Below are 25,750 nucleotides of genomic sequence, written 5' to 3' on the forward strand. Positions count from 1 at the left end.
CCAGCAGGTGTTCAGAAATATTTATTGTAATATAAACTTTAGAGAATCACAGTGGAGCTCACTGAAAAGACAAGACCATTTTTGCTATTTTGTCAGCAACTTTATTTCCCACAGACGTCATGGAAGCTGTTTTGCTGGAGGTTTTTCTCCCTTGCAACGGAATTTTGGCATATGCAATGAAACATTGTGGCAGAATATTTCAGTATTTGAAAGACTTTGTTCCGACTGTGTTTATGCACCTTTTGTTTTCTGTGAATGTTCAGTTCCTGAGACTTACTGGCACGAGCATTCACTGAGAATGAATTTCAAAGATGCATGCGCATGTCACCATGGAAACGGGAAGCTGAATTCAAACAGAAGACCTGCTGCTGGGGTTATTGTGTGCTTATCCAGTTTGGGCATGGAAGCAGTGCCATGTGAATTATTTCAATAGTCACAGAGCAACTGCAGTGGTTATGATGCAGAAACTTCTTTGCCATCGATCTAGTGAATAACTTATGTCTGCAAAATGATCTTAAATTACAGCAGCTGAAAGAAGTGTAATTTGCTTGTGCACATTCTATTAATAGAAAAGAAAGCTAAATTTGACATATTTTTTTTTGCCCTTAATTATTTACTCGACTCAATTTCTGTCTTCAATCCTCTCTCTTCACTTGTTCATCTGTTAATCCTTCGCCTGTGACATCACAAGTCAATGACTCATGAGGACACGCACTTGGCTTTACATTTCAATCATTTCAAGATTGTTTGAGAATAGTGAAAGGGAAAACATTCATTTACTGCTTGTGGAAGATAGCATTTTCTTTTGAATTTACCTCTAGTATGGTGGATGACAGCTAGTTCTTCCACTTTGCAAGATATTTTTATGCACTGTGGAAAAAAATGCTGCAGCAAGCCTAAGGTTTCATCTTTTTAGGCTCTTTAGATGACAGTCACATGTTCTGAGGCAGTCACCATGAGGTTAGACACTTCACAAACATCTGTATTCGATAAACATGCTGTAGATTTATAAGACTATTTGCTGTTTGGTAAACTGAACTAGTGTAATTAATCAGTATCTATCATACAATTCCTAAAGTGAAAAAGTTTTTCTGACTTAACCTAATATATTGCTCTTTGCAGTTCCTTTAATTCATAATTTCCATCAACCCATACATATATTGCGTTCCCTAGGTTACCAGGTCTAGCAAAATTTTCCGTATCACTTAATTCCTACAAACTTTTACAGTTTTTCTCTATTTTGTCATAGAAGCCATATAGGAATTTACTCAGCATCATAGTTTTGTAGTGGAAACTTTCTTCTGGGTTAAAATGCTTTCTTTTTTCCTTCTAGCTAGATGAAATTGTAGGAAAAGGTTCCAATTTTTTTTTTACTTCTTTTTTCACCTCTCTTCTTTGGGGAAGCAACAGCCTACACTGTAACACCCTTATGCCACCCCAGAGAAGTGGACGAAAGAAGAAATGAAATGGGAAATGTGCCCACCTTTCATTAAATCACACCTTTAAGCCTGGCTATATGGTACATGCTTTCTCACAGGCTTCAGAATTCACCTGGGGGTCACAAAAAGGGGCTATCACCAAAGGACTTGGAGTCAGGCATACCATAGGTACAACAGAAAAGTGATTACTCCCTTCTCATTAAAAAGAGAAACAAGTCATTTAGTATCCAGTTAATTGTTACAACACTTTATGCCCTTCACGTCCTTTTCTGAGCTAGTTTTAAAGGTACAATAAATGTAAGTTTCAGACTGTACAAAATCTGAATTGTGACAATTTCTGGGAATAAAATTAGTAATTTTTTCCTGTCCTTTAGGGTTTAATTTATTCATAACTCTTTTGGGAAATTCATGCAGTACAATTTTGGTGTTATCGTCTGTTAAAGATTTTCCCTCCTTTCCTTTTATTGGCCCCATTTCTCCCACACACAAAGCCACAGATGCTCCATTACAATGATGTCAGTCTGCTCCAGCTGCTTGGTAGGTACATTTATAAAGCTCAGCCTTTTACATTATGCCATAAATGTATATTTCATGTATAAACATAAAGCCAACATATTGCAGATCACTCTGAGTATAATTTTAATGGAGGTTCAGTAAGTTTAAGAAATACTGAAAAGTGTTTAATCTTTCCGTTGGCAACATTTTTATAGTAAGTTTTCCTTTTTTTTTTTTTCTAAAGCTAGGTTTAAATATTCACTGCCCCCTCTGCTATTTCATCTTCATGCTCTTTGGAAAAATCAGAGTTATTTTAGTAAGACAATATGTATTTTAAATAAAGATGTCTGAGGAAAGATATGTTTCTCTCCACATAATTTTGGTGCTCATACACTCACTTAATATTCTGTACATTTTACCACCACACCGTACTGAAAAATACCTAATTCCTGGAATTGCCAGTTTGCAATTATATTTGATATGGCAGATATTCTGTTGATACAATATATAAATTCTGACATTGTTTTAAAAATTTATCAAGAATTGGGTCTGAGTCTTAAAGGCTTTCTTTGTATTGTGTCCTGAATTTCAAAGAAAAAGCTAAACAGTGCCTATTTAGCTCTGCCTCCACCTCCTCCCCCTTTTCTCTGTGGTATGTGCTTAAGAGTTCGGCTCATTGTAACTATGTGGATCATTGAATAGTGCCCATAGGATCCTTCTCTGGTCTCCCCTGGGTGCTTTCCTTCTTACAAGCAATGTCTTTATTTCTCACTCTTCTTTTGAGTTGCCTACTTTGTCTTAATTTGAATGTGGTGCTGAGTTATCACCATATTTGTACCATATACTCATCATTATTCTAAAATAAATCTCCTCGCTTAGGAAGATTTTGAGGCTTAATCTCTGTTTTGTTGGCTCAGTAACAAAACGACTCTCAAGAGGACAGTTGAAAGCTGAGAACTTTCTCAGTAGTTCATGTTGCTTCAAGCAAGACCCACAGTGAATAAAGGCCCTAACGTAATTGCAGAGGCTAAAGTTTGGAACCCTGAATTATCATTATGTGTCTGCAGAAGAACCTTTGTTATTTTTGCAGATTGGTTTCACATGTACTTAAAAATTCCAAATCATAAATACATAGCTAGGTATTCATAATAAAGCAGAGATTCAGTATTGAAATCTGAAAACGAAAAATCTGATAAACCCTTTGGTAATTCACTTGTGCCTCAGTCCCCACATTAACATATTGGCAGTATACGACTAGCTGTTCTGTATAACTTTCAGTTTCACATACATCTCAAGATGGACAACCATATTTTGTGAACTGAGGTAAGCATTGCCCAAGGCTCTCTACTTCTACAAAGTGTGGAGATATCGTATGATATATAAAGTCAATGATATTTGTGACTATAATACAAGTGGTGTTGACAAGTTCAAAAAACCCTAACAAAATCTGTTGCTGAGAAATACAGGTAACATCAACATTATTTGATTTCTTTCTAATTTTCAGGTCTTTTGTTATCCAGCAAATCCCAAGCAGCAATCTCTTCATGGTAGTAGTAGATAATGAATGCTTCTGTGATTCTGTCCCACCGATTACCATGGCACCTATAGAAATAAGGTATATCCTTTTATTTGCAAAGTTGACAGAAAGAGATTCAAGATACCGATATTGAAAATTTCATATGTAAAAGTTGCATTACATGCCTTAAGAATGCATTGTTATCCATTATAAAGTACTGGGGTAGTTTGAAATTAAGCCAACTGAGAATGCATTCTTACTTATTTTCTAGAAGACTTCACTTTTTTTTTTTTTAACAGCCAATATAAATTAAGCAAACACACTTATGTATATCTTCAAGTATCATAAGGTCATATTCATTTTTAGATACCTGAATATCTTTCAAATTAGGCCCTAAGTATGTAAGTTCCTGATGAGAATGGAACTGCTGGCATTGGAACTTATAAAACTCCCTACAATACAGATATCTTTTTATTTTATGGTTGATCTGGAGTATTGAAATGTTTCAGAATCCTGCTTTCCAAAAATATAAGAATGTAACAAAATAAATTTGATTTTTAGTTGATCACTTGATTTTTAGTTGCCCCACTTTTTATTTTGTGCTGTTCTGTAGTTCAGGATTTGTTTTCTCACAAAAGTTGTAATTTACCAAAAGTAGCCTGCAGTAAGCTTTTATGACAGACTTATGGAAAGACAGGTTAGCAGCATAAGTGCAAAATATACTGTCTAAACTATGGATCATTGAGGAGAAAGTGCTAGAATTACCTTCTTTTTCTTGTGTTGGCCACACATATCACCTTGGGTTTCTGATGGAGAAGAAGGAAGGAGCTGAAAGGTTCTCACTATATTAATTTCAAAATACTCACATAAACTCAGGACATTAAAATGCAATGCTCATATCTCTCCTTAACTGCCTTGTACATAATGAATCCCTTAAATGTGAACGTTTAAAATCTCAGAAGATAAGAAGACGGCCAGAATCTTGTCATGGATTTCACCCTGAAGTAAGCTTCTACCTACTTTTTCTTTCTCTTAGACTCTGGTTTTATTTCTTTAAAAAAATAAATGGGAAAACTACCTTCTAAGATGAAACATCAGGAAGTATTTTGAACACTCAGAACACAGTAGTAGGGAAATGAGTGACATTATAAGTGCTACCAAGCTTTTCAGTACTTCTGTAGGCAAAGTCTTGACTTACTGCTTTTGTAGACTGTTTTTTATCATATAAGAGAACATGGTAGGATGTGACACAGACTGGCAGGCAGGAATATCTGAGAACTTACTCTGGCTCGAGCACTGACCACAAGATTCCTCATTAAAGATAGTTGGGAACTTTCTGCTGTTAATATTTTTTTCAGTAACCGGCTTAAGTATCTCAACTGTCATGCTACAGTCATTATGTTTACACATAGTATTGCTTGAGAGGGATCACTGCACATATGTACTACTCTGTGTTCTGTGTAGTACTCTTATTTGTACAGCGCCAAGGAGATCCAATAGAGACTGAGATGTGATTACAGTGGCTTGTATGCACATGTTCATAGACATCCGTTTTACTGCGGAGTAACATGCCTTTGACAGTGTAATCCGATGTAGAATGAGACGTAAAATAGGACATGGAAGGGATTGTGTAATGCTTGTCGATCATGCTCACTTTCAGTCTACAATCTAAACTTGTTCAAATTAAAATGTGTTCCTGCATTACTTCCTGAGTGTTTTTAGTTCATGTTGGGTTTTTTGTTTGCATTGATCCTCTTCTGCCTGTGTAATTTGGTAAATAATAGTGTATCGTAATTGAGTGTAATGGCTTGTATATATTTTCCTTTTTTTTAGGAAAATGCAAGAGAATGTGGTGGTGTCTCAAGCCTTGCTGCTAAACCTCCTTTTGTTCTTCTTTCTCTGCTATTGATGATTTTCTCAAGGTGACATTGACAAATGTGTTCAATTGGCATGCTAATACATGGATAAACTGTGATCTGGGAAATGGTACAACATAGAGGAAATGAAATATAGTCAGAGCATCAGCATTTCATGATTTTAAACTGTTGGTGATATAAATTCTTAAGATATGTTGAAAAAAGATTTATCTTTTTACTTTGCAAGTCATGCAGATATGAATTTGGCGTATGGTAGTCATGATTCATCACAAAAGGACTTGGTAGATAGAGGTGACCATTGCTTTGTCCCATTGAAAACAATTTAAAACTGTGTACTTTTTCAATAAAGTATATTAAAATCACAATTTCAGAGTGTATTTTCAGTATTATAATATATTTGTTCCATTAGTTAATGATAGGAAGAGAATAAAATAAGTTCGAAGATGTTTTTATGCTTTTAGCTTATTTCTGAAAAGGCTCAGAGAAGAAAATGTGCCGTTACCTTTTGCAATAAGGCAGAATAGTCAAGGAAGCACATATGCACGTATGAAGCAGAGCAGGTAATATGCTGTACTGATTTATAGTGAAGGTTTGGTTTCTGGAAGTAGCTGTAAAACATCTCAACCACATTTAGAAAGTGAGCCAAAGCCTGATTAAAGCTTTTTCCCTAACTCGGGCAAGTTTTAGATCAAATTGGTTGATTTGGTTGCAGATGGTAAAATTAAATACGTTTCACCTGATACAATTTGTGGGAAGATATGTAAAATAAAAGCTACTGTTCTGTTAGTGTTCTGCCCTATAGACATCATGTCAGCTAGGAGAAGCTCATTATGAGGAAATTTGTAAGCAGTGAAGGCTTGACTTACAACACATCTGCATTTGCAGTATTCACGGTTTTCACTGAGAATTCATCGAGGCTCACCCTCGGTGGGCAAAGACCAAGACCAATAATTTTTTACTCTAGGCCTTACACACTTCTTTGTAAGGGAAAGGAGAAGATAAAATAAGATTTTTGAATCTTTTAAAACCCTATACAAAGAGCACTATTTATCCTACCTGTAGTATAATAAGTATATTCCTCTTGCAATTGGCCGTAACGTTCCTGTTGTGGAAATGTTTGCTAAAGATCTTGATTTCTGGAGAACGTTAATGTCTCAGTTTAACTTTGGAGTTTTATGTGAAGTAGAATGCTATCAAGAGAATAACGTGACCTTCCAACAATATAATACATGAGATGCAAAATAAAATGCCACTGCTCTGAATCTGGTGCTTGAAGGTTGCACTTTGCTGATTGGGAGTAAGTATGCTTTTAGCATTAGATAAATGCTAAGCAGATTTGCTATGTATCCTAGGTGAGAACATGGAATTAAGCCACTGAGAGAGGCTTTGTTTTAAGGAATACTATCCAGCTTGTAAGGGGAAGAACTAGTAAAATAAAATTTCCACTTAAGTGCTTTAATGGGCTCAAATGCACTGGTACTTCCTCTGGTTCTGAAACCATATAGATCTTTGTCTGGACTCACAATTTTCTTTTCCTCACCTTTTCTGCTTAGGATTGTTTTCCTGCAGACTTCTCTGTCCTTCCTTGCTGGTCACAAAATCACTCACTATGGGAATAATTTTCCAGCTGACATTCAGTCAATCTGTTGTCCTAGCGACATGCTCTGTTTACTAAGCTAATGGGGAATTCAAGGCATTTTCTACACTTGGACTGACACAGATATCCTGCAGTTCTTCACTTGGTTTCTCTCTGAGCACCATTCTTACTTACCCTTCATCATTCTTTCTAACATTTATCTTAATATTTTATTTATAAAGTATTTTAGTTTCTGAATTTCCTTATGAGTTTCCAAAATGCACCACAGCTCATAACGCTTTTGTATGTCAGATGTTTGTTCTTGCTCAATGCAACTTAAATGTGAAATGTTTGTAAACCAGCACAGTCCAGGTGATTTTTCCTTGTTAGTAGAAAGTGAAAAGAAAAATCTTTCTCATTAGAGCCATTGAAAAGCTCTGCATAAAATGCCTATCCTGTCAGATGTATAAATCATCATTGCCCTTACAAAGAAAAGAAATGCGTTAAAGGAGAAAATTATTTCTACTGAAACATGGTGAAAATGCCTAATAATTAATTAACTCATTGTTAATTTTGGAAAGAGGTGGACAGTTTTCTAATTAGAAAGGAGCCGGAGAGTAACAAGAGAGATTAAAACATGACAGTCTAAATTAATATTGTGAAAGAGATTAAAATACATGTGTGGTGGGTTGACCCTGGCCAAAATGCCAGGTCCCCACCAAAGCCACTCTATCACTCCCCCTCCTTAACTGGACAGGAGAGAGGAGAGAAAAAAAAAAATAACAACAGGCTTGTGGGGTTGAGATAAGGACAGGGAGATCACTCAACATTTACCGTCACGGGCAAAACAGACTCGATTAAAGGAAAATGTGATTTATTAGCAATTAACTCAGAGAGGAGTAATGAGAAATAAACCCAAATCTTAAAATACCTTCCCCCCACCCCTCCCTCCTTTCCTGGGCTTAACTTTGATCCCGATTTTTCTCCCTCCTCTCCCCCAGCAGCACAGGGGGGAAAACAGGGAATGGGGGTTAGGGTCAGTTCATCACACCGTTGTTTTCTGCCACTGCTTCCTCCTCAGGGGAAGGATTCCTCACACATTTCCCCTGCTCCAATGTGAGGTCCCCCTCATGGAGAAAGTCCTCCGTGACTTCTCCAGCGTGAGTCTTCCCACAGGTTCAGTTCTTCATGAACTGCTCCAGTGTGGGTCTCCTCCATGGTGTGCAGTCCTTCAGGAACCAACTGCTCCAACGTAAGCCCCCATCACGGGGTCTCTAGCAGCAAACCTGCTCCAGCGGGGGCTTCTGTCTCTCCACGGGCCACAGGTCCTGCCAGGAGCCTGCTCCGGTGCAGGCTTCCCATGGGGTCACAGCTTCCTTCAGGTATCCACCTACTCCGGCGTGGGGGCCCTCCACAGGGTGTAGGCAGTCATCTGCTCCACCGCCCATGGGCTGCAGGGGGACAGCCTGCCTCACCATGGTCTTCACCACAGGCTGCAGGAGAATCGCTGCTCCAGCACCTGGAGCATCTCCTCCCCCTCCTTCTTCACTGACCTTGGTGTCTGCAGGATGTTTCGTTCACATATTCTCACTCCTCTCACTCACTGCAATTACTGCTGTGCAACAACTTTTTCACTCTCTTAAATACGTTACCACAGAGGCGAAAAATGCTGTCGCTGATTGGCTCGGCCTTGGCCAGCAGCAGGTCTGTCTTAAAGCCAGCTGGCATTGGCTATATCTGACATAGGGGAAACTTCTAGCAACTTCGTACAGAAGCCACCCCTGTATCCCCCTGCTACCAAAACCTTGCCACGCAGACCCGTTACAATATGTATATAAATGAATATTGCTCAGAGAAATGTGACAGTTCATTTTCTTGCAGTAAGGCAAAATTATATTACAGAATGTTTTGGTGTACACAAACAAGTTGCTATTTAAAACAGAATTATCCAAGTGAGTTGCTGAGTGTAAAAACATTTTTTATGAGTTGCCATTTATTTGCTTATGAAGATATTTTTCTAATTTTTTGTTTATTACTTTAGAAGTTTCTGATGCAGTGTGAATCCAGATTCATAAAGCCAGTAGCTTAAGAGAAATGCAGATGTTGACTTTGATTCAGATTTGTGGATCTTTGCCTATGCAGGTCTTCATATTCAATTGAGTATGTTCAGTCATTGACATTCATGTTGTTTTTTCTGAATTTCAAATACCAATTATGAGTGTGTGAAACAGATCAATAGTAGGCCAGTGATAATGCTGTGAGATCTCTATTTATTTGAACTAGTTGGCTGCGTCTATACTAGTAAAGTGAGTGTGTATGGAGACGTTTTCAGCACTGAGGCCAACTAGCTCAGTGATGCATGTACATGCTAGTAAGATCTCTTGGTCTCCAAAACGGAGTGGCTGCAATATGAACAGCCTATGTCCAAACAGAAATGATTATTGTGGGTTTTATGGGACAGAGCTAGCTGACACAGGCTGAAGGCATGCCAAGGGCTATTCAAAACAGTTTTACAGAAAAGCTGATCTCATTCTAATGCATAGGAATGTTCCTGACTGTTGTTAAATTTACCAGTCTGTATGTCATCATTAGCTCTGAAACACTGAGAAGGTGTGAAGATACCGTGAAGTGGGTCTGTGCTGTCATGCCATAATCTGTGTCAGGTCGTAAAAGGCGTAATTAAATTTCATAACCTCACTAATCATAGGTACTACTCCTCTCAAATCCTAAAAATATCATGCAAGGTCTGATCCAAAGCCCAATGTAGTCAACAGAAAAACACAGATGTATACATATGCATATATACAGCTGCATATATGTAAACTATATGCAATTTTAATAAACAGGAAATTCAGACATCATCTATATTTTTTATCTCCTTAAATCTGAGAGCAAATCCAAGGAGAACCAGGACAACTGTGCAATCTCTTTCTACACAGCAAACGGCAGAGCTGAAAGTTTCAACTTCTGCAAGGCTCAGATTTTTTTTTTTTAATGGCATTGATTTTGAACTTATTAACCCCAGCTGCCTCATCTTCCTTTAATCCTGATACAGCAAAACCTGTTTGGGGGCTCAGGACTGGCCATGGACACACCATTTTCTAATGGCTTTGTGAGGGAAAACTGTCTGCCCATAACTGTTAATGCTGCAAACGCTTCTTTAAAACCCTGTAAGCCAGAGGGCCTGGGGCAAGTTTCTGCAGCTGTGCTATCTCCTCTCATTGTTTTTGTGACACTGAAACTGCCTGACCCACTGCATTGTGCTGCCAGGGCCAATTCTGCAATATAGATGCTAGGCGAAACAAGTGGTTGCCTAGGGCAAGAAGATATTAAAAGCAGCAGTGATTGTTTCTTTGCCTAAATGGCTTCAAGAGGCTGTTTCAGTTTTCTTCTGATAACAAGAGCCCTAGAACAAGGCACTGGCCTATTTAGCCCTATGAGTTTGGAAGGCAAGATAGAAGTTTGGCTCAGAAGGTTTGTGGTTAGAATATGCCAGTTATTTCTATTTGTCTCCCGAGCCCTTTATGGCCTCCAAGGACTTTTACATCTTGGGGCTTTCTGTGCCTCAGAAATTCTGACTCTGCAACTTTAATGTAAATAAGCATTCACAGTTGGAAAGTTTTCTGCAGAAGAGTGCATCAAAATCTTAAAACTATGGAAAATATTATTTAATTTTCCTACTTGATTATTCTTTCCACTGAGTTGTCCAAGATACTTCCATTAGTATGCTTTTTTTCTTCTTGTCTAAGTTCTTCCCCATGATTCTGAAGATTTCAAGTATGTGTTCAGCAGACTTGCTCTTTACTGTTTTACAACAACGTACTCTCTCTGACAAGTCCAGCTCCCGTGTATCTACTGAGAGAGATATCCTTCCCATATACAGCATCTTCAGAAGATCTCACTGGAGTTTATCACAGTCCAGTTTGAAGGCAGTATTCTCTCTCGTCTTTAGCCTTTGGCCATTAGGCTCAGATTATGTTTCTTCCCATATAATAATATTCTCGCTATAGCTCCTTAGGAGGATTTACCTCATCTTCAAGAGTCAGTCCTATGTTTCTTCCCAAGAATACTTTTGGAGCTGGATGTTATAATTTGGATATACCAAGTCATAGTGTAATCTTGTGATGCTCTGAGTGGAAGGACATGTTTCCAACTCTTTCAGACCTTTATGCATTTTTCTTCCCATAGTAACTGTGGTCAGCTAGGCAAACGTTATTTTCTTGTTTGCAATTCCAGTACAAATTATTTTAAAACCACAGTTCTGCCTAGCAGATGCTTTGAAGAATTTCAAAGCACATTGTTATTGCAGGAAGCATGCATTGACTTTCGTTGGATTAGAGCTGGAACAAGAGACACTTTTGCATTATGGTTGAGTTAGATCCAGGTTAAAGCTATATTACAGCTAAAAAAAAGCTATATTACCCCTCAGCAACTAGTCTTAACAAAATGTATGTAATACATTTTAAAACAAAGATTAACCCTTACACAACATTTTTTAAATGCCAGATGACTGCTTAATGATGAGTTTTAAGAACATGACACTTTGCTTGCAGAGTGAGATCTAACTGAAACTGAAATGAGTATAAACAAGGCATGCTCTTCATTGTGAAAGTATTGTGTTCCCACATACAGATATGTTAAATATCTAATTAATGAAGCTTCCTTTAGTTCTGTAATTTTTAACAAAAAGCACCTTAATTAAACAGAAAAAAAAAATTAGAGGACGGTAACTAAAATTTTTAATGAATTTCTCCTAAGTCTGGAGGTGGTCTTACTTAAGAGTAGCTGGTAAAGCTGTGAACTGATCCACCCATCCGAGTGATCAGATGCTGAAACCTTAAGAAGACAACTTCCCTTTCAACAGTTTTAACATATTTGATTACTCATCGTTGTGGCAGAAATAACCAGGTAATTGTGTTTATGTCAAGACACCTTCTAACAACCCATCAGTTGTCAAAAGCTCACGTTTGTTCTCTGCTCTGCTGCTAACAGTTTCTGAGGGCATATTGGGCACCTTGTCAATGCAGAGATTTGTAGGTAAATTTCACCCCAAATTGACAAAATTTTATTAAATAAATCAATGCAGTATCAAGACAAGTTGATAATTGAAAGTCCTCTGTTATCTTTACAGTAAATGGAATTGAGGCTGAATTTCCAGTTTGTCATGTCAGAGTGGTGCAGAATCCAAAATTCTTGTTGAAGAGTTGAGCTCTAGTTCATTCAAGTAGTGCAGAGTTTGGTTATCTCCCACTTGAATTCTTTTATCAAAAGGTTATAAGGAGTTGACAGCTAGTAGGCCCTCTGTAAGACCAAACTCAAAAGCTGGCCTTTTTGTTCCAGATGTGGTCTTGAAATCCGCTATATGTGTTTAAAGCAGCCTTGTAAGAAAATGTTACACTTGATAACTCTGAGTCAAATTTGAACCTTAACAACAGAAGTTCAAGTGTTTAATGCTGGGTTTGTTTGGCTATGTTAGGATTTAGTTTGCAGCTTTAACATGCTGGGTGTTTCACTTACAGGAGAAAGGGAAGACGAGATTTCAGTTCATAGCAAGAAGTGTTTTGAATCAGCTATTCAAATATCTTCGGAAGAGTGCTAAATATTTAACAGAGAAAGCTAGTTGGGACTAGTTGGGGTAGCTGAACTAATCAAGAATGCTTTTGGCAGACATGCAAATGTGCAGATGGCTCCTGAGACAGGAAATAAAGAATTGTTTTGTTTCATTTCTTTGTTAGTGTTTTGGCACAGGTCAGATGGGTTTAGCTGGAAAATGAAAGATTATTTTTCATTTGCCCGTGTTGTTTCCGGGGAAAAAAAATAGATAGAATTAATTTGTAAACAGCCAGGTGCATTCCTGGATCCTCTAATACCTTTTTGGACACACTACTGTGATATGTGCAATAGTTGAGATAGAATCCCAAGTTCTTGTCAATATTTTATTAACCATTATAGTTAATGAATCTGTTTGGGTACATCTGTTTCATGTCTACAGATGTGAGCGAAATATTTAAGGGAAAAAAATATCTGCTTACATTGATAGTTTCTAAGCATCAAAACCAAAACAGACCCACAATTAATTTGTAATTTCATTATCTCTAACAGACTTTAAAAAGCAGGACACAAAATGTAGTGATAAAGACTCTAATGGAGACTTGTGATTTCCCATCATCAGATCTTTGTGGGTTTCAGAAAGGTATTTTGCTTTAAAGCAGACATTCTTCCTGCTTTTTCTTCTTCAGACTTTCAAAGTCCAAACCAAGATAATTTCAAGAACTCCCAGGAACTCTATCCTCTGGAGAAATGGCGAACAAAGGATATTCTGGATTCAGCTTAAAACCTGAAGTTAATGTGCTACACTTAAACTCATACAAGTATGGACTCAATAAGGGATATCTAGTTAATATCCTCTAGGCCCACTAGTAGTGATATAAGCAGAGATCTCTGTAGGAAGATAAATATTCTGTGAGATAGTGGAAGGTCAAGAATTGTTATTTTCCACTGATAAATTTTTTCTTGGCAGAAAACCTTCAGATTTTATTTAAAAGAAAAAACTTTAAAAACTTGGATTTATGAGAACTTAGAGAGGCATTGTTTAAGGTCATTTTTTTAACCATGAAATCCTTTTGACATATGGCAGTCATTATGTATTTACATCTGTCTATCTAGATTTTTTTTTTCTAATAGAAGACACTTAGAAGTTTCACATTTAACATATTTTTCAATAAACACTTGAGAACTTCTTAGCAGTAAGCAATGATCTTAAACTGCCTTGCCAAGCATGTAAATGATCTATAACTCCTAATGCACCGAAGATTGTTGCATATTTTCAGCTCTGCATTTGGGACCTCTAGGCAGTGCTGTTTCAGGTTAGGACAAACCATGAATTTCTTAACTGTTTCACTGAGAGAAGAAGGCTTTAGCCTTCTGACAGTCATGGCAGAAAACCTGGAAATTTGTCCTGCCCATTCCTTTCCAAATACAGCAACCCTATCTTCATAAGCATCTGACAGATGCAAGATTAGTGGAGAATACCCCGATGCAAAAAAAATTTAAATACTCTGTAAGCAAAATAAAAGGGGAAAAACCCTCTATGCTTTATACTGCTTTCATTGCCTGTCCAGCCTCTTGCCTCAGTCTTACACAAGAAGAAAAATCCCTTGTAACAAGGCAGGCACAGAGAAGAAAGATTATGGCCTCTTGAAAGGGAAGAATGACACATTTTTCCTTCTGTCCTGTTGTAACAGTCAATAGAAATACCCATGCCATGTTCTTGGAAATATTCTTGCTTTCATGTAGACCTACTAACTACCTATGACCTGGTAGGGCTTATAAGATTCAGCTTTTTTAGGTGTTAGAGAGCAAAATTAAATTTTGCTTAGACAGCATTTTCATGACTTTAGTATAAGGCTGTTTTTATGTGGAAGGACACAGCCTTACACTATTAGAGGCAGTGCCTCAGTGCCAACTGGCAGAAAAGGTAACAATGCATGCTTGTATTTGTGACAAGCAAGGCATCTTAAGAGAAGCTTCATTTTCTATCCAAGAATGAGCACAAGCAAGGACAGCACAGACTCAAAGCTGAGGCAGCTGAAGACAAGGGAACAGGAAGGGAAGTTGGCTCTGAGTAAATTCTGAAAAATTGGAAAAAAATACAAGCTACGCAGTGGGTTCCTCTTGAATCCTTCTCCCATATTGTCCTCATTTTATAGTTGGGGAGATGGAAATACAGAGAGCTCAGGGTGTGAATCCCTTGAGATTTTGCATTTGTATTTTGATCAGGAAGTAAAAGTATTCCAGCACTTGACCTGACTGGGCTGTAAATACTTTGCCCCAGAAATGCTACATTGATCAAATCAAGAATTAAAGTTGAGGAGCCTAGTCAGTCAGTTAGTTGTGTGCAAGTAGTGTAAAGATCTGACTCCAAAGAATTTTACCTATTAATTTCATGTTCAGCCTATTAAACTCAGTGTCCTGTGACAAGGTAGGCTGATTATTTAAAGGGACACAAAAGAAGAAATCAAGTGAAAAATCTCATATCTCTTGCAAATGCTACTTATCCATTTTTTTTTAATAGAAATAACAGGGTTATAGGTGCAGGTATCTTTTCCATATCTTTAGTGAACTTTAGCATATAAAGTCCTTCATCTAAAATATCTAATATCTTAAGATAATTTATTTACATAAAGAAGCTGGTTTGAAAAATAGTTCTTAAAGTATGTCATGTTTATCACGCTTATCAGAAGTCTCATTGTCTCTCAGACAGAGAAATCCTGAATGGTGCCTGTAAGACCTTAAGTGTAACATCGCGAAAAGTCTACTTTCTGGAAGAAGAGTATATTAAACTATTTTTAAAGCCTTTCATGTAAATGAAAAAACAGGTGCTTATCAAACAGACAATGCTTTGACATATCAGTAGATCAGGTTTTTCCTCTTTTTTTAATAGCCGAATAATCACTGAAGAAATACAATCACAGCATTCATGAAGAAAAGAGAAAGCAAATGGATATAAGATTGACCTATCATTCTTTGTTCCAGTCTTTAGAGACTGCTTTACTCCACATCTGTTTCTTCTCCATAGTTTTATCATGATGGATCTTTTCTGCTATAGCTTATAGGGCTCTAGATCCTTTTAAATTCTTCCATTTTGTGTTTGTATTCCTGCTTATTTTTTCTCCATGAGTTCTGAAAAAATCCTAAAACACCCAACAAACTACTAAATCCTAGCATCAGATCAGAGAAGATAGAGTGCTCAATTAATTTTTTTTGAGTTTTACTTACAGTCTGCTAACATTAGAACCAGAAAGATTAGTTTCACAGTCCTGTAGGGGATGTCTGTGTGAATATGCATGTATCTATATATGTATGTGTATTTGTATGTATTATAGGTCAGGGAAAAATCTATGTTGTAAAGTATATTATTTTACTTATGTTGATATTGATAAGCAACATATCATCCTAGAACTGCCTTAGTTTCTGGTTCTGATTACACCCTCTTAACCTAGTCTATACCTATGCCCTGGTGTGCAATAATTTATGGAATATTATGGGCCACATATATTTCAAGCTGGCATCTCAAGTGACAGCATAACTCTTTTACAATCTCCTGGTCCAGTCTTCAACAGAGAATGTAAATCCTTGTCTCCTTTCCCTCCCCTGTGAATTTGAAGAGTGCGGCAGCCTTCCCTCTATCCATGCACTGCACAGCAAAGCTCCCTCCACTTCATTCCATCTGTCCTCCCTATGTGGACTGCTTCTAAATTGTCTAATGTATGGGCTGGGAGGGGAGAATTAGGAAGGAACATCTACTGAGAAGCCTCAGAGGACAGTATTTTTTCAGTTCCATTTGCTTTCATTTGGTATTTTTCAAGGTTTTGTTTGAGACAGTAAGCTTCTTTTCCTGTTCATATATTCGCATAACATGCTTTTTAGCACTTGTGCCCTACTTGAAGTGGCTTGGCAGGACCGTTCAAAGGTAATTGAAATCCACGGTGCACTTTAAAATTATGTTCTTAAATGCAATGTAGAGTATAGTGCTTTAAGATTTACCTGTCAATTCATCTTTACTTTAGTTTCAGGGCAAGAAAAGGCATTGAATTTATCTTGAGGCTTGACTGTAACAAAATGCTATTTTTCCTTCTATTTCCACTGAGTTTGCTGGAAGCTGTATCAGAAAGGACCAATGGCACCTAATTAGAGCAATTTCAGCAGGAAAAAAGTGTACATATGGGTCTGATTCTCTATTCCACTGCAAGTGGTGGGTGTTTGAGGTCGCTACTGGCAACTGAAACCTCGCTGTTACTGGGCTTCTGCAGCTTAGAGTTTGTTTCTCTTAGCAGCGTTTTAGATCACGTGTTCACTTCCTGGCTCTTAAGATCTGGTTCAAGCTCACTCCTGTGCTAACTCCTTCAACTGCAGTGAATTTAACCTGTTGGTTAACACAATTGCAAGAAGAAATGCTATTTGTATCTGTGGTGCTGCTATGTCTTCCCCTTTTTCTTTCACTTACATGGTTCTCAGAAAATGACTGTTCTTACAGGGATTGGAGACCATGATTTTTTTTTTTTATTCCATTGTCTCAGGTTAATATATGACCTTTTACCTTTACTGAGGAATTTCCCCATATGTCTGCTCAAAGAATTTCCTTGGATGATTCTCTGTGGATTTCATTCCATGTTTTGTGGAAGTGAATTATGATTGGATTAGAAAGGCGTAAATCTTCCTGAGTTTTCAGGAGATGATTTCCTGGATTTCCAAAGTTAGCAATGTGTCATTCTATCTTCACCCATGCCATGGGCTCTGTAACCCTGTTCCAGGTGGAATTGTTTTCTGCCTGGCTGAAATTCATTTGGTTTAAGTTGGAGTTCTTAAATTTTAGCAAAAGCAACTGAGATCATGCAAATATAAGCAAATGGCTTTTGAATAGAACTGTTAAAATCATTCAGAAAGCATACTGCTGAGAAAACATAGTCTAGCTAATCTTCTGTCTGTAGAAGACAGCTCTCTACCAGGTGAGATCTATTTGGTCCAACAGGACAAAGAGAAACATTCAAAGAGCTCAAGCTGTCTAACTAATTGACAGCAAATGATATTGTAATTTTTTTTTCTTTCTTGTGAAAGGCTTAGAAGGTATTGCATATTGCTAGTGTTTATCAGTTTGTTACAAAGACAAACGTGTATTCTTCAGAATTCACTTAGAACTGCTATTGCAATATGTCTGATTATTTTTATGCTGAGAAAAATAATGCATAATGCCCAGTGAAATGTTAGTTTAAATGTTTCTTTCAAAATTTGAATAAATATTCTCATAAGTTTTTAAATTTTCCATGAATGCAAAAAAATCCAGTTTCTGTGCACATCTGTCAGTATGAAGAGCATCATTCATTGCATATGGAAGGTTATGTCTGTACATAAGAATCTGAAAAGTCAGGGACTTAATAGTGAAATAAATAAACAATAGAGATGCCAGATTCACACTGGCATCACACAGATGCTTCCTAATTGGAGGAAGTAGAATATTAGAGCTGCTTCCTAAGTGCAGCATATAAGATCGTATCTTTATGTGAGGGTCTCACAAGGAGCACTGAGCAGCTGGCATGGTTCCCTGATCTGAGCCAGTGTTGGTCAGCTGTTACAAGTGCTACTGTTTCACTAAGAAGTGAGTAGATTTTTCAATCAATTCTGATTATTAAATGTCGGCATTTCGCACAAGTATAATTGCCAAGTCAAAGTATTTGTAGCTGGTGCTAGCTGTATCATCCACTGTAATTTTATCTCAATTGTCAGTCTTCATCCCCTGCTGCACAATCTCAGCAGCTGCTGAAGGCCACTTCCTTTCCAAGGAGTCTGTCAGGTAGATCTCCACAGGCTTCCTTCTGCTTTCTCATCCTCTTAGCACAAGGATGCTAGGAAGGGCTGTCTGCAAAGGAACATTTGTTGGCTTGGTTATACTGGTGTAATTATACCAGTTGTAATTACACTAGTCTGGCTAATATAACTTTTGGATATATTTAGTATGGAATAAAGATATCTTTTTCTCCTTAAACAGCTCTCAAAGTGACATAAGCTAAACCAGAGATAAGCACTCATAGTCCTTATATGAATGTCCAAATAGAGATATATATTTATATCCAAATTATAACAATTATAATATAAACCACTATACTATGCTGGTAAATTTCCCAGGGTAGATAAGCCCCTGATTAGGAGGTATAGTCTGAAGGGTTTTCAGTTGGCTAATGCCACCCAACTTTAAAACAACACCGCATCCAATTCAGCCAGCAGCATTTTGTGCCTAGTTCAGCATGGGGTAAGTCTGAGGTCAGAGGGGGACATTTACAGGCTGAAAGCTTTTCCTAATATAACTGAAAGTATAGCTGTAGAATGGGGGCAGGGAAAGAGATGATGTGGCCAGTCTGTGTTTCCCACCTTTTTTACGGATGCTTGGTCAGGGTGGTTATTTGCCTGGCAAAGAGCTTAACTGTTTCTTTCTGATGTGGACCAGGAGCCATTGCCGCTTCCAGGTGAGGCTGCTGCAATGCACTTTGATTAGACCCTAACTCCAGGAGAGAAGACTGATAATGTTGCCTACTTAATAGATGATGTTGTAATAGCACGTGATCCTGCTGCTTTGTCATCTACAGGTATTAGCTTGCACACTGGACTCAAGACACTAATTTTGATTTAGAAAGATCCAAACAGCTTTGAGAGAATGACTATATGAGAGAATGACCGTTCAAGTGCCAAACTTTCATAGTTAAAATGAGCAAAGGCATCCCCTTTCACTCTGAAGAGAGGAGGTAGGCATCTATCAATACTTTGTCAATGTCATCCCTTACTCGAAAAGCCTGTGTACTGATCAGTCTTCAGGGCATTTTGCAAAATACATCCTTTTCTATGAATTTTGGATCTTATGTGTTGTAATGGAAAATGGAGCTCTATAAGGGATAGAAAGTGGGTGAGTTTTGCACAGGCTCAATCCGAATGTTTGTTAAGGAAGGATGTGAATATTTAAATCTTGTCTGGGCAGTTTAAAAGGTTGTCTTGGTTTGAAAAGACAGGTGTCTGTGGAGGAAGGCAGGAGCCTCCCTTGAAATGGAAAGTGCAACCCCCTTCCCTCCAAATTATTATAATTTTGAAATTAACGGGCCTTCAGGCAAAGATATGGGGAATAGGAATAACAGTTCTTTACTAATATATATATATATAACACAAGGCAGGGAAAAACAAACAACCCACTGGTTTACACTGACAGAGTCAGGAATACAACCTGACACCCTGTTAGGGTGGCAGTAGCAGTCCGACAAGATGGTGGCTGCCGTCCTCCTGAAGTGATGGATATAGTTCTGTGGAAGCAGCAATCAGGTAAAAGAGTCTGGTCTTCCTCCGAAGGTCCAGTGGTAGGTAGGTAGCTCTTGTCCTCTGGAACTCCAGTGGGGGGGGAAAAGCTCCTCTGGGAATCCAGTGGAAGAAAAGGCTGCTAGGGTGTTCAAAATCTCCGTTTTTATTTGGCATGGACTGCTTGGCTCCTTCCCCCCCTTCCCCGGGCGGAGCATCTCACAATGGGATGGGGAGTCGTGAGGCAGTTCCTTGATGGGCCATTAACAGGAGATGGCCCAGGAGCGAGTTATCGATGGGTCAGGCGATAAGGCATTGTTGTGCCCATTGACAGGAGATAGTCCAGAGGGGAGAGGCAGGGAGCACCGCCCCACCTGGTCTCAACAGCTCCTGAAGATGGTAATAGAATATTTTTCCTTTTGGCACATTTTACACTGTAACCCAGGACAAAGGTACAGAAAGATTTTAAGTAACTGCTCATTATTTGTGACAATTTCTATAAATATTTAAACATATTCTGTCAGATGCACTGATAACCTTTGACCTCAGAATTGGTTATATTTTATTTGTAGAAAAGTTTAACATACTGTATTTAGAAATTATATACACTTGGAGAGCTGGCTGTTATGGGAAACAACTTTGATTTTTTTCCTAGTATCAGGAACAAGCACTGTACTAAGCATGGCAAAATTGATAGAGGACTTGCATATTTTTGGAACTCTAATTCTGATTTTCTAATATCAGCTTTTGGCCCACCCCTGAAAATAGCGTAAAATATCAATGGAGCTTTGCAGCTCTCCAAAAGAGAGGCCAGAAAAAAGTGAATAAATCCTCTAAATTGTTGAACACATTCAGAAGGGAAGGACTTCTAATCACATTTCAGCCTGCACTGCAGAGAATAAGTAATGAATTGAGGATATCAGACAAAAACTGTAACAACATTTCAGATGAAATCTGGAGCTGATAAATCAGGCGCAAATTTTCTGCTGATTCAGAGAGAAGTGCACAGTTGATGAATTACAGAGATTGATGCTAATACTTTAGTTCAACTATCTATTGCTTTTCTCAATAACACTAGAAATGAGAAATGCCTGGTAGTTGATGATCAGTATCTGCGTATCTTTTCTAAAATGAGAAATTTTCTACTGCTGTCAGAGTTGCGTGTGATACAGAGTGGTGTTCTGCAGGGAGCAATACACTTTGTTTTATTCTCCAGCTACATGTTTAGTTCCTTTCTCATGCTTCCATCTTTCCTCACTTGATTGCGGAGCCTAATTCTAACTGCCTTTGCACAGGGATATTTGCAGTTGAAGGCAGGAGAAATTTGGCAGCTGTGAGACAATCGTGGAGTTAGTCTGATAGCTTTGTAAAGTGCTTCAAGATCCTTTGGGATGAGACGTGCTATATAACTTCCAACTATTATGTTTTAAACTGTTCATTTGAAAATAAATCCCTGCTCAAGTTTTTGGCAGAGAGAGGCAGGACTTCTTGAACCAAAGTTGGAGATGCATGTAAAAGCAATAGCGAGTGGCTCTAATGAAGTTCTCCCTAGGCTTTACAGCTTGAAGAGCTTCTTAAAGAAGTGTGTACTGCCGGAATGTTTTTCCCCAAGCTCTTAGTTTGGGAAAGACTCAGTTCTAGTAATATGGTTTGAAATAAAAATAAAATACAGAAGCTTAGTTAACTTATACCACTGCCTTAGCTGTGTTTAACACACATACTGAGTCCTGAACTTACTTGGTTATTTTGATGATTGGTCAACTATGTATAATACACTGTACGCTTTGGCTTTTTATTTCCTGTTCAATTCCGACAAACAATTACAGTACCTCTCTAAAAAATTATTTTAGTCTTTTTAAATGTCACGGCATATTAAATACGCTTGTATTTTGGCAATTGTCACAATGCACTACTTCTTAAAAAAATCACTTATGCACATTACAGATAAAAGACAATAGATTTTGAACAAAGACTGCATGCCACAGAAATAAGTGGTGGAAGTTGTACAACAATATGGGTAGCTGTTAAGTTGTATTAAGTTGTGGTCAAGAGTTTTGAACAAAAAAAGTATTGTTTTGTGTAACCTTTTTTCTTTCCATGGAAATTATTCTTTTCCCTGGGGGAAAAAACCCAACATTTTTTTCTTAAAAAAAATATAAAAGTAAAATACAAAAATGTTTACTTTAGTCTGACATTATGAAACAGAATGAACAGCTTCTGTTCCTCTAAATATGTGCAATTTTAAATTTAATATTAAAATGTTTATTAGAATGACAAATGTTATCTTTTTGTTGACTATCTGTTAATTTTTTTTTAACTTGAGAGCTCTAGAACTACATAAAATTTAAGTGTATATAAATAGCAACATGTTTGAATAAGGAAATATAGTTCAGATCTGCCTGACTGTTAACTTTGGGAAAAGCAGATGAACAATGAGACACTTTTCTAAAAGAAAACGCTGTCTCTGTTCAATAAGTTTTCCCCTTCATATGCAGTTTAACAGTCAATGGCCCTGATCCAACACACACTAAACTAGAAGGTTTTTTCAGATTCATTCACAGGTCCATCAGCTTTGGTAGAACAGCTTTTTTGCTAAAAATTAAGCACGTGCATAAATGCCTGCTGGAGCAGAGCCTAACTTAGCAAGGGACTTACCCCCTTGAAGCACAGTGCTTCGCAAACCCAGTTCTGTGAGATTATATGCACAATATGTTCCAGAGCCATGCTCAATGACTGATGCGTCGTTTGACATCAATAAGTGCTCATTTTGGATTCTTTGTTCCAAAATGTGGATTTGAATACAAATGAATCTGAACACAAGCCAACAGAGGGACTTCTTTCTGTCTCAAACTATTAAATGCCTAAGCATCTTCAATTAAAAAATATAAACAAGGGACCTGACACTAACTGGCCTGAGCCATAACAGGCATGTGCTTATGTGGTTTTGTTTATTTTTCACATGTGTGTAATTGAACACTATCAATGCAAATCCACAATAAAATACAATAGGACTTCAGCATTAACATCTGTTTGCCCCATGCTGTTCAATGGAGGCAAACAAAGAACCCTTTTAAATCAGTCTCTCTTACACTCTTCTCCCCCAGTGAGCGAAGCAAGGTGGGCAGGGACCGTGTTTTGGCCCTTGTGCTGTTGGTTCAGGTAAGAAACATAGTGCTGGTGCTGGGTGTGCTGGTGCTGGGTGTGCTTTCAGTTAATCTTCTCAGACAGACACCCTTGTAATTTTCATACCCTCTCTGATCTTGAATCGCAGATCAAAGGAAAATGCAGACTGGTAATGTCAAAGCACGCAGCTCCCAGAGTATGAAAGTGAAAAACCTCTCCTCAAGCTGTAACCGTTAAAGGAATCTGCCATAAATCCTGTTGTGCCATTAAGGCAGGATAGGTGAAAGCCACCCACTGCATTTGGCTTGTAGCTGCCACTTGGGTTTTACAAAGCCTGTTCACCTTTTTTTCTTTTAAAAGATACTTTGGAGGACTCTATTACAGTGTCGTGTAGTTCAGGACTCATAAAAACAGGGACTTGCACGCTCTTTGCTAGAAGATGAGAATTTTTGATGAAATGCTCATTTATGTCAGGGGAGTGACAGGCATTAGTGGCAGCAGTCAGGACTTTCCTTTCAGTAAAGGAAGTGAGAAGCTGATTTCCATTCCAAGGCCTGATGCATTATTACAGCCTTGTATTTGGACCAAAACCCTGGCAAACTATAGGTAAGTGGCTAAACACTCAATAATCAGGATTAGGTAATAAAACAGAAATTGTTTATGGGACCTCTGTGGGTCCTGGGCATGGAGACAAATTTCCCTCACAATTTCCATTGAATTAAAGCATCTGGGGAAGAGGCAGAATGCCTGAATGAAGACAGAAGTATGGCAAAAGCAGTAAATGGTGGCCTGAGAGGAGCTGCTCAGTAGGTAAAGCCTGTCCTCAGAAACTGGAAATTTTAGCAACAAGGATTCAGCACTGTAGGAAAAATGTGTAAGCTTACCATGCTACAACCTGCATCCCTGTAGTAGGAAAAACTTTGATCGTGCTGCTAGGAGAGGTAAACTGCGTGTGGAGCTGAGGCAGAGGGCAGAGTTACCTGCTCTTGTGCTTTCCCATCCTCTCCCCTGCCTAAAACCCTAGAGAAATTTTGCCTGGGAGAGAGCAGGTAGACAAGAGGAAGAGGGAAAAATGACGCTGGAAGGAAGATGAAGCAGTACAAGACAACATCTTTATTCATTGGTTGAAGACCATTCAGCTTTGCATGAGACAGGAGGAGGAATGTGTCTAAATAACATTTAGCCACCTCAGCCCTGCAGTTGAGCAAATGAAGTAGTTGCCTGCTGCTTTGGGGAGTCCCTTTGGTGTTTTAGTGACTTCCCTTGTGTGATCATTATGGGCATTTTCTATAATCACGAAGGTGAAGCAGAACAAGCAATGAATGAAGTAGCAAAAAGAGACCCTAATACTGGAAGTTGTTGTTGACTCCAAACTGTTTCAATGGTGCCTCGATGGGGTTGGGTCCTTTCAGAAATGACATGTGTAAAGATACTTCCTGCAGGAATTGCCACACTATAGTGACCGATTAAACAATGAAAACAGATGGGCTTTTGTTCTGGGTGCTTTGTAATGGATGATACTCAAAAGATTAATGAGTTACTGGAGAATAAGTATAGACCTAACTATTATTTTGTATGACATTCATGAACTGCATGAACATAGCTGCTCAGCTGGAGAAAATCTCAAAAGTCAGAGCTTTGAAAACCTGAAGCACATAAAAATGTTACACTGTTTTGTGTCTCCAAGAAGCGCACAGTAATGTGAAACATCCACCACATGTTTAAATTGTGTAGGATTATTTATATACGTGTGTGTGTATTTATAGGGAGAGAGAGAGAAAAATAAAATGATGTGATAGTATTGTTTTAAAGCTATTTGTAGATACTCTATTGCAATTTTGTAAAAGGAATGTCTAGAATGAGAGAAACAAACAGCGTTAAAAAGTAATTAAGTAAATCAGATTTTCAGATATCATGCTGGTCTAAAAATTCAATCTACAAGAATTAATGGAGTAGCTGGACCATGAAAGCCAAGAAATAGGGTCTGAAAATAAACTTGATTAAGAAGATCATGCTCAAGATGTACAAAGGAAGACTGATTAGCATAGAAGAGAACATCAGTGAACAAGCAGAGGAATAAATCTAAAATAGACAGCTGCTCAGATCAGATTGGAACATATTTAAAAGATGAAAGACAACATAAGGAGCAATTTCTCATTTAGACTGGAGAGGAAGGCCTCCAACTGATGTATTCCTTCTATAAATGGCTTTTGGCCAAGACACAAAGCTTCATATACAAGAAAATGTGGTAGTTGGTTTGCTTTTATCCTGAAAATCTGTAGAAAGACCATGTCGGGAATTCCATTATGAGAAAGGGACACAAAATGATGAATAAACCAAACTTAATCAGCAAATACATTTAAAGTCAGAAAAGGTAGCAGATTAGGGATATGAGGGTGGAAATGAAGGTATGACTGATAGCTTACACACATGTGAAGTAAATGGTCCCTGTACCTCACAGGTGCTTTGGTGGAAAAAGCCCAATTGTGAAGGTTTTTTTATTTGGGTTTTTGGGGGTTGTTTGTTTGTTTGTTTGTGGTTTTATTTTTTTTATGGGGAAGGCTTTCAACCAATTTAGACTGTGAAAACATCGGAGTGCAGATTGCTAGCTGTTTATTAATTATTGTGATGAGGGTTTAAGAGTGAGAGTAAGTCTCTAGGAGATGGGTCATTCTGCAAAAAACTGAAATGCATCGTCTCTGCTCTGAAAGACAAAATTAAAAACAAAACCAGAAGAAGGGTGGCAGATATGTGTGCTACAAGGAAATATATATGATATGGACAAAGTTAGCTACAAGAGCTTTTTTTCTTTTCTTTTTTTTTTTTTTTTGACTGAGATTTTTGGCTTAGTGGAAGAGAATAGATAGAAGAAAAACCTAAACTTGTCACC

General features: G+C 37.9%; 1 protein-coding gene across 1 annotated transcript in view; it reads left to right on the top strand.

The window, feature by feature from the left end:
* Positions 1-5,376, top strand: part of CACNA2D3 (calcium voltage-gated channel auxiliary subunit alpha2delta 3) — a 466,721-nt gene extending 461,345 nt beyond the window's left edge. The window contains exons 36-38 of the mRNA XM_086470039.1: positions 3,439-3,551; positions 4,372-4,454; positions 5,284-5,376. Of these exons, the coding sequence (XP_086326165.1) occupies positions 3,439-3,551; positions 4,372-4,454; positions 5,284-5,376 (289 nt within the window). The remainder of the gene's footprint in view (positions 1-3,438; positions 3,552-4,371; positions 4,455-5,283) is intronic.
* Positions 5,377-25,750: the final 20,374 nt, after the last annotated feature.

This window comes from Leptosomus discolor, chromosome 9 (genome assembly GCF_034619465.1).
Source record: "Leptosomus discolor isolate bLepDis1 chromosome 9, bLepDis1.hap2, whole genome shotgun sequence".
Lineage (NCBI taxonomy): Eukaryota > Metazoa > Chordata > Aves > Leptosomiformes > Leptosomidae > Leptosomus > Leptosomus discolor.